We start from the raw sequence: 10000 nt of genomic DNA, 5'->3' as shown, positions 1-10000 counted from the left end.
AGTACCACCACAACCCCACCCTTACCCTGATGATCCTCAGCCTTCCCCCACGTCTAATACCCCGCCCAACCCCACCCACTACCGCTACCACCGATAGCACCATAACAATCCCACCCTTACTTTCCTGCCCTACAAAGACAAAGTGCAATAACTACGCCAACATTGAAAATGAAAAAAAAAAAACCTTCAAAGTCTTGGTATTAGGTTGGATGTTGTAGTTACTGCAAATTTCATATAGCAATTTGGACAATAAGGCTTTGTCACCAGATTTAAGAAGAGAAGATCTGAGCAACTCGAGCAACAGTTTGTAGTTGAACTTCGGTGAATATGGTGCAAATGAGATTCCCAGCACCATGCTATATCCCCCCTACCCTTTCCTCCATCACTCAGACACCAATATTGCCAGTTGGACGATTTCCCGTCCAATTGGGCTATTTACGATAACCGACTGCGGGTAACACAAAGGGAATTTTTGCAGAATGGGCAAATCAATAGAATTTAGTTCGGGTTGGGCAGTATTTGGTGCTTCCAGGTGAGTTCTGAGTATTTTTTGGGGCTGAAAATCGTGAGTCACATTTGGCAACCTTGTCTGACACTCCAGCCACACCACTCGCTTCCCCATTTACACCCCCAGTAGTCCCCCATGTCCTCTGCCCCCAACCCCTCCTCCATCCACCCATCCAATCGGACAGGCCACTGAGGCCAGACGTTTTAACTGCCCCAAATAAAACAACCAGAGACAGTTTTACCAATAGGCAGACAGTTTTACCAATAAGCCCACAGCCCAACCAAATCCCAACAATCAGCCCCATCATGGTAAATATCAGCATAAAAAATACAAGGGGGGCTGGCCATGTCTATATTGCGCCTAGGTCCCCCAATGGGGTACAGTACAACCGCTGCTAAAAACAACCCCACTCCACTCCACTCCAGGGGTGAGAGACGGGGTGAGAGAGGGGCGGGGGGAGTAGGGGGAATGAGGAAAATGGGGTGGTGGGGTGCGGTAGGCAATCGAAGACTCAGCCCATCCATTTAACATGTAAGTGTTCAACCGGTGCACTCAGCGTTCGCAATCAGGCTGGAACTGGGTCGATGCAGTGAGCTGATGGCCACTACCATTGGGGGGTGAAGGGGGCTAGAGTGTTGGCTGGGGAGTGTGGGGTTTTTGTTAGGTCAGGGGGTGTGGGGGTAGGATGGAGGGTTGGAAGGAAGATGGGGTGGGGACTTAGGTTAAGATGATGGGTTTTTGTTAGGTTAGTTAGCTTGCGGGTTCACCCTCACTACGCTCATACTCGTGGCTGCCATTACTGGAAGTTCCCCAAAAAACGTATTCTGAACAAACAAACAAAATCACAATTCCAAAATTCCAGAATTCTGGCAGGAAAGTTCCTTGATCTATTCCAACCCTTTACTCTTCTGAGACTGACTAAGAATTTAAGAGGGGATACAGTATGTGGCAATAACTATTTCTGTCATCAATTTCATGTGAGAATACAAATCGGGGAAAAAATGCAAAGGATCAATACTTTTACGAGGACCACCGAAAAGATGGTGGTTGTGGTTTAGGTGTCTGGTGTGGTGAGCCATAGGTCACTCTTCCCAACTGTAACCCACTGGAAAACCCGAACAGCCCCATATATCCACAAATCACAAACAACACAGAATATGAAGAAGTTGATTGCCATTTTGTCATCATGACTGAATGACCACATGGTCACGCAGCACACTACACAACAGCACTCAGTGCACACACAGCGAAACTCAACCTCTGCATTTAGCCAAGCACATATTAGCAATGCAAGGGGAAACCATGACATGAGATACACCACTGTAGGGATAGTGTCATACTAAGGGTACCTAGGTCATGGAGAAAGATAAGAGAGCGTGTGTATATTGTGTGGTGTGTTGTGTGGTGGGGATAAGCTATGTGGGGGCAAGCACAGCATTTGCCCCTAGGCCCAGGGACCTGCCTTGTTGGTTGTGGGAGCCATTTTATGACCATTGTCAGGCTGTAAGGGGGGTCCTATCAGTGTTGTGCCTTGGGGCCCTGAGTGCAATTGTTCCATCACTGATAGCGTGTAATGTGGTTTGGCTTTTTTCATCCACCTGTCAGAACCTCTGGCCGTGGCATTAGCCCATAAGCCCAAAAACATACAAACACATAGGACACACAGTACTGTAAGCGTCATACCTGAGCCTAGTGTGTTGGTGTCCTTCTCCCACGATACGACGGAGACGTAGGCGTCGACGAAAGTAGGGATAATGCACTTGAAGACCGCTACGCTGCCACGCATGGCTTTCTGGTCCTCCACGCGCACCGTATACGGTTCCCGGAATACTGCGTCGAGAGAAAAGAAGGAGAGACAGAGGGGAGAAAAAGAAAGAGAGACAGGGGGGAGAAAAGGTAGACACAAGACATGCAGCAACTTGGTGAGCTCCAATGGAATGGAATGGACACTATGTTTTATTATTTTATTAAAATCCCATAATGCACACATTTCTGCTAGAGTAACGCTGCTGTAGTCCTTGAAAAGATTTTTCTGCTATAATACTACACTACTATGGCATTACAGAGTGCCTTTAGTAATGCATTATGAATTGGTCATTGCCATTCTAGTAACAGCAAATTCATAAAAAGGCCATGTCTCAAGAGTTTAGATCAGTATCTTCATAACATGACATCTTATTTTTTCTTTTGTATCTTACTATGGACTGCAGAAAACATCACAGACAACCCAGGGACCACTGTATAATAATAAGTAAGAATAGTTAGTAATGTTCTACAGCATATACTTCATGAACAATTTGTGTGTGCTATCCACCTGTTCCGCCCAATTCATGTCATTTCCTAGCCTAGAAATCTAGACGCCCCTAGCGGCTAGTCATTTCCTGCTCTTACATCATTTCCTGTCTGCTAATTCCGGTTAATGGCCGCCATTGATGACAACCGCAAATCAGATGCGAGCAACAAAGCACTGGATGAAAAGGTGGCTAGTCTTATCTTATCGCTGTATCTACAGGCTATTCATAGCAGCAGACACGTTAGCATACAGTATGTAAATAAACGCTACGCTACCAAAACATCTTATCCAGCACCCTACAGTGCATCTCTTACCATATACTATGTACCCAATTACTAATAGACACGGCTATCCTCCCCTCGCCTCACGCAAGTATCAGGGGAACTCGTTCCATTAATGCATCAGGCAGTGTTCAATAACACCCTGTTAGTGATAAATGGTATGAAAATGTGCACTAACTAATCACAGGCCCTCGAGAAGGGCGAACGAGAAGAGGATGGCTGAGGTAGGCTGGCTTCAATACGATAAAATGCATAGACGAGGAAATGCAATGCAAGCCTGGGTGATCTGGGGAGGGTTTCCAACGAGCATCCCAAGGCTGGCCGTCATAAATGATGATGAGGCTGCGCACCTGCTGTGCTTGCATGGATTAACCCTTACAGTACAGTGCAGAGGGGGTTTGGGTATATGCATGTAGTATCTTACTGCACCGATGTACCCTTAATCATCACTGTGCACCCTAGACACACACACGCTCTCACATGCACATACATGCACGCATACACACACGCACAGGTACGCACACACACACGCACGCACGCACACACACACACACACTTCCCTTCCCAACCCCGAACTATCCCTTTATCGAGACATAACAGGCTCATTCTGCCCTGCCACCCTCCCGCCTCTGCTCTTCGTCTTTCACACACACACACGCGTAGACACACACACACACACACACACACACACACACACACACACACACACACACACACACACACACACACACACACACACACACAAATGTCCATCCAGCACCCCTACTGTACTGCGACCCATCATCTTATCTAAGAGCAGGAGGGCCTAGTGCAGCTTTGCGGGAGTTTATCCCTGCAGGAGACCTGACGACAACCTTTAAATCCCCTAACGAACCAACGGCTCTATTGGCCTCCTTATGAGGGGGACCAGGACTGGCGTCACGCACAGCCTAGATGGGACCTTAGGAAGAAATACAATATATACATATAAAAGAAATATACTGCCTAGGATTGTACTCTAAGAAGAAACGTTAATGTGTAAAATAAATGTAATGCACAAGATGTGAATTTAACAATAATAACTATAAATGCTGTGTGTACAATACAATACAATGCACAGGCTGTAACTTTGATAATAAATACAAACGTGTAATAGCAAATACACTGCACTGACTCTAAGAGGAAATATATAATATAAATATAAGATAAGTGCAATGCACAGTCTGGTACAAATTTACATATTTAATAATATAACTGTTATAAAAAAATGCAAATGTAAATATATAAAATAGCCTAAATGAAATTAGATAAGGTAATATTAAAAAAGTACATTGTACCACATGAAACAGAAAATTGTCTTAAGCATGGCGCCAGTAATTCTCACAGACAATACATGTATTTTGAGGCTGGATAGCTGGTCATTGTTCATCTTTTGTTGAGTAGGGTTACAGTTGAGGGGATGAAGGATTTCTTATATCTGTTTTTGTGAGCTAGTGGAACATTGGAGCGTCGACCTGATGGAAGCATAAAGTATAAAGTATACAAAACTAAAATGAATGCAATGCACAGCCTGTGTCTTTCAAAAGAAATGTAGACCTACAGTAGATACACAGCATAAAATAAACACGCCTGCACTGGCTGGGACTTGAAGAGTAAATAAAAAATACCGCACATAATGATAAAATACACAAGGCTGTCTTAAACAGTTAGCGATGCTACACTTTCAGATGTGGTGAAGTAGCCTCCGTAATGCTCTTGTTTGGAGTTTATTATGCCTGACTGAGTCTATTACTGTTGCCTTTTATTTCAACTGGAAATAGACAGTGCTTTTATAAAATATTAAGGTCTACTGCTCAGGGTAGGGGAAATAACATTACAAAATGTGGTTTCCAAATTAAAAAATAGTGTCTAGTGTCTACGGTTGTTCATGTTGATTTAGGAGCTATTCAATTCATCTGGCTGACTATGGCATTAAAATAGCATTTACGTTAGTGTGTAGTGTGTTTAGATGGGTGGATACACCTTCTGCGAACTTGGTTAAGTGACACATTAACCCGGAGATAACCATAAACCTCAGAGAAGAGGAGGGAGCATTGGCTTTCGTTTACTTAGGAAAAACATCTATGCTCTTCTGGTAAGAGGTTTACAACTACCTCTGTGTTACGCAAATCAAGCATATCACTTTAACACTTCTGTAGAATATGCTCTGCTCATTCGACATTGCTATCGCTATGTCATTACGGTAGTCAGTGTCGCTGTCAGCTTTGGCCAGGCACCGAGCAAAACCACCATGATAATTGTTCCCCCTTCTACTCCACTCCAACCAGGGCTGTGAAAGATGAATCACTATTGGCTGTCTGAAAAGTTGTTTCACATCGCTACTAGGCTACGTTCATTGGCATCATATGGCATCGTATGACGTCATATGACGTCATACAACATCATAATGTGACGCACGGCACTGATGGTACAAGAAAATGTCTCTAAATGGCTATGTTGATTAAGTTTAAGGGTAGGCCTGTGTAGAGATCATACCTGATGCAGCACTGCTTCACCATGCATACAGCTTCTGGTGGCAGCGCAGAGTTACAGATATTAATAGGTTGAAAAACAATGATTTTGATACTTGCAAGATTAAATGTTGCCAGATTCAAGTTAGATGCAAGTTGCCAGATTCACCCAAAAAGACGCTAAGTTGGTAGATTTTTAGTTTCCAGAAACGGCAATATAAATACAGTATGTGTATTAAAAAAACATTGTCACAGGTGCGTTTTAGAAATGTACAATTTAGGGAACTAAAACTAAAACTCTTGTTTACGTATGAACACAAGGCCTAAACGGATGTGTTTACAAAAATCTCCACTCACCGGCCTTAATGTGAACATCCTGGCTCCGTATTTTCCCTGAGGGGTTCTCGGCTGTGCAATAGTACGTGTTGTCGTGGATGAGCTGGCTGAAGCCAGAGGGGAGGAAGTTGAAGATCTGGAGCGTGCCATTTTGGTGCACGTGGCGTATTCCTGGGACATTGTAGATCTCCTCCCCGGTGGCGAGGTACCAGCGCAGCGTGGCCGGTGGAGCCGCCGCGGCCGGACAGGGAACCAGCGTCCCTGTGGTGCTGGCAAACACTATCTCTTGCAGAGATGCATTGACAAAATATACGCTGGAATGTAGATCTTCGCTGAAAACTGCAAACAGAGAGAGAGATAGGGAAGAACAGGTTAGTTTATATAATCATTGACAAGGAAATTCCACCCTGCCGTGGTATAATACATTATAAACCATATCCAGTGAGCAAAGCAAAACAGTGGAACAGAAAGTGTACGGGAAGTCACAGCAGAACTGTAACCTCCTATACAGTGCTAAAACATCTTATCACAGTACCAGCACTTCCGTTAACATGCTACTTGCAGTAGACTAAACATCGAGTTAGCCTGTGTATTAGCACATCTGCAGGTGCTAAAAACTTACACCTAGCACATAGCTGAAAAAAGGTGAGGGAGAGAATCTTTATGTGTGAAGATGAGGATGCTAATTTGTGTTACTCATTTGATGATAGTTGTAAAAACAACCATTTGTCACTTACATTGAAAATATATACAAGCAAAGTGAGCTGAATTTTAGTAGGCCTACAGTGTTATTCCTATGAAGGTAAGCAAACGTGGCGAAGGCAAGCAAGCAACGCAGAAGTTTTACAATCTGCATAGCGCCGATAACCAATGAAATCATCAACACCATTGATTCATTTAGTCTTACTTGTGCGTACTGCAAAAAAGTCATGGTAAGTGTCATGGTAGCAAGCTGTGCTGTAGTTCGACAAAAACAATGTAATGTACACATTGTCAAATATGTTTCTTGAAATCATTATTGCTAGCCAATTAGCAACTCAGTTGGTTCCCAGTGGGTAATTGCATTGCAACCAACAATGTAGGTAAAGTAGTTACAAACTATGGGCTGGAGAAACACACGACAGAGACGCTCTGCCATAATAAAGACCTGCTCATGGCCAACTAGAAAGAATTCAGGGCAAAGCGTCTTCATCAACCTTAACGACCTGTTCCTTTTGTCGATTTTTGATCTGAGCGCACGTTTAGTCGTTGTGTCAGACGCGGTGTCAGTCTGAGTGTCTGTCTGAGGCCCCGACTCAAGCTCTGGCTCCTGCTCCTTCCCTGGCATGCATGCTACTAGGCAGCAAAGGGCTTACCAGTGACAGCTGGCAGTGCCCTCCCCAGGGATAAAACATTTTAGCACTTCATAAATTTCTAACAAGGTTTCAAATCGCAGTGGTTTCCACCCTCTCTCTCTCATTCTCTCTCACTGCCTCTCTCTGCTCCATCAACTTCGATGCAAAAGCGCGCGCATACACACACATACAAACACACAAAGATTTGCACACGCTCAAACACACACATGTACACACACATTTATACTTGCAGATATCCATTTGCGCTTTTACAGTGAATGTACACACATACAGCATACAAAAACACACTCTCTCTCCCCCTCTGTGTCTGACTGACTTGCACACAGTCAATCACACCAATGCAACGCATATGCTAACAGACAGACACAAACAATTATAAACAAACATATGGCAGAAGCAAGCTGTCACATATTTAGTCCCCTTTTAAGAGGCCAAATAACTGTGCTTGGGAATCCCAAGCATCTGGTGTATGACAGACTGAGAAGCATGACTGGGTATTGTTTATAAGGAGAACTGTGTATAGTTTACAGTTAAGGAATGTGGTTTATAAGGACGTATAAGTACTAATTATGGTCAGAGGCGGCGCTATAGGAGGGGCGAGCAGGGCATTGGCCCCAGGGCCCAGGGCCGTCTCGTATTGATAGTGGGGGCCCTATTGTAACCTTGGCAGGCTGTATGAGGGGCCCTATCAGTGTTTTGCCCTGGGGCCCTCTGTGCAATTGTTCCGCCACTGATTATGGTTTATTAGGCTTGGCCAGTTCCTTAGCCTGTGTTCGTCCATACTTCCTATGACAGTACACAAAATTCAGTCTGGTCAAGTTGGGTATCTCTTGAATATCGAAATTTCCCCTGAATCCCTGAAGTAAACATCAAAAAGGCATGTTCAAGGTGAACATGTATTAGCCCTGCCATTGGACCTGCTACTAGGTGAAGATAGTAGAGGAATGAGTGTGCCGACTGATTCTTCCTTCGACCAGTTTGCCCTCAGTGTTGCCAAAAAATCAGCGAATTTCGCTATTGGCTCGCTAAAAAGGCACTAGATGGCGAAGTCGCTAAATTAGCAACACTGCTTACGCTCTGAGAAGTCTGGAATCACCAAAGACTGTGGGCAGACTAGGATTTTGAAAGAACTTTGCAGTCACGATGGCCAGGATAATGTTACATGAGGATGTATGATGACTGTAGTGTTTATGGTTCATGAGGCTATATAAACACTGCATTGGGTCTGGTATTGCTTTAATAAACTATGAAGATATTTACGGCTCTGAACAATATGTGCATCTTGTGTTAGCCAGGTTGCCAGGTCATCCGAGGTTGTTCTTGCATTGTTTTTTGTAACATTCTGGCATCATGTTAATGTGAACAACACATAATAACCACAGAAAGAATAATCTCATCTGGCCCTTTCATCAACCCTCAGTAATGTTCACACAGTATTAGGTCTACTGTGTACAGTATGTGCCATAATGACAGGTACGGTACAGAACGCACACACAGACACACACACACACACCACACACATACACATATGCATACGCATGTATAGACACAACTTGTCTGCCTGCATGCACACAGCCAGCCTCCCGCATTGCCAGGCTTCAGCTGTGTGAAAAAAGAGGCGAGGGCCACGATGAGATGTCATGATGGCACCAGCTCAAATGATCTGCGAAATACCCAAAGCCAACATCGGCCCGGCCTGCAATATTCCCCCATAATTGTCCAGTGCTCGCTCGAATCGCTCGCGCTCAGTCACTCGTGGCAAACGCTTTTCCCTGCGCCAGCGTACTGCACCGCATGCTTTCGTCCCAGCCACCCCCCACCCCCACCCCCCCTTTTTTTCCTTCCTCATCATCGCGCTAACAAGAAGCAGTGAGGAAGAAACCGTATGCTTAGGGCAGGGTGGGGTGGGGTGGATTGTGTGTGTGTGTGTGTGTGTGGGGGGGGGCACAAGCAGAGGGGATGTTTACAGAGATAAGGAGCCTGAAGCCATGCGATCAGACAGACAGAGAGACCAATATTGGGTCGGAATAGAAAATGGGGATGGTTGCTGTCCACACTGGTGTGTGGAGAGCGTGTTTGTTTTTGCCAGGGCAGAGGGAAGGAAGGGAAGCCATAGTGACAACAACCGTGGCAACAGCAAGAGTGTCAAGAAGCAGAAACAACAACAGCGCAGCAGCCATTTTTGTTTCTTCTGCCTTAGGGAAATAGGGCAAGCTATTCTAAAGGTCACTACAGGAATACAAAGTGTTTGACGCCACACACGCGCACACACATACACACGTACCACACACACACACACACAGAAACTAATTTAAAAGCTAATTTATAAAGAGGACTTTTTTTTACCAATCTGCTCAGAGTAACGAGTGCCTTTTCTAAAACGAATATCTAATGGAGGTCTAGTGCAAGGTTTTCCGCTGATTTCTGAACATCAAAAGATGTCAGCGGAGCGATCCTCGGGGCAGTAAATATGACTCATAAAAACGAGCGTGTCACATCAAAGTCGAGGCTGCTTAAAAAAGACACACTGAAACCCGGAATGGAAAATGGCCTGTTTCTCAGTGCTCAGGTCTTTAACACTAGCGTCCATCTTCTAGGCCACAGACTAGAGCTATAACTAAACAGTACAAATTTGCCATGACCCCCATATACATACGAAGAGTTAGGAAATGACTTAAATGCCTTAAATAAATGTTTGACTTTTGTATTTTATTATCGTAAATGACAAGACGCCCTTT

At 44.5% G+C, this 10000-nt stretch overlaps 1 protein-coding gene across 1 annotated transcript in view; it reads right to left on the bottom strand.

Moving 5' to 3' along the window:
- The window catches only part of dscamb (Down syndrome cell adhesion molecule b), a 244647-nt gene that overhangs the window by 202238 nt on the left and 32409 nt on the right, over positions 1 to 10000 (bottom strand). The window contains exons 2-3 of the mRNA XM_063204949.1: positions 5929 to 6246; positions 2192 to 2338 (exon numbers count right to left, since the gene is read on the bottom strand). Coding sequence (XP_063061019.1) covers positions 2192 to 2338; positions 5929 to 6246 — 465 coding nt within the window. The remainder of the gene's footprint in view (positions 1 to 2191; positions 2339 to 5928; positions 6247 to 10000) is intronic.

This window comes from Engraulis encrasicolus, chromosome 8 (assembly GCF_034702125.1).
Source record: "Engraulis encrasicolus isolate BLACKSEA-1 chromosome 8, IST_EnEncr_1.0, whole genome shotgun sequence".
Taxonomy (NCBI): domain Eukaryota; kingdom Metazoa; phylum Chordata; class Actinopteri; order Clupeiformes; family Engraulidae; genus Engraulis; species Engraulis encrasicolus.
Note: the sequence above shows the minus strand (reverse complement) of the source record. Positions and strands in the feature narration are given on the sequence as shown.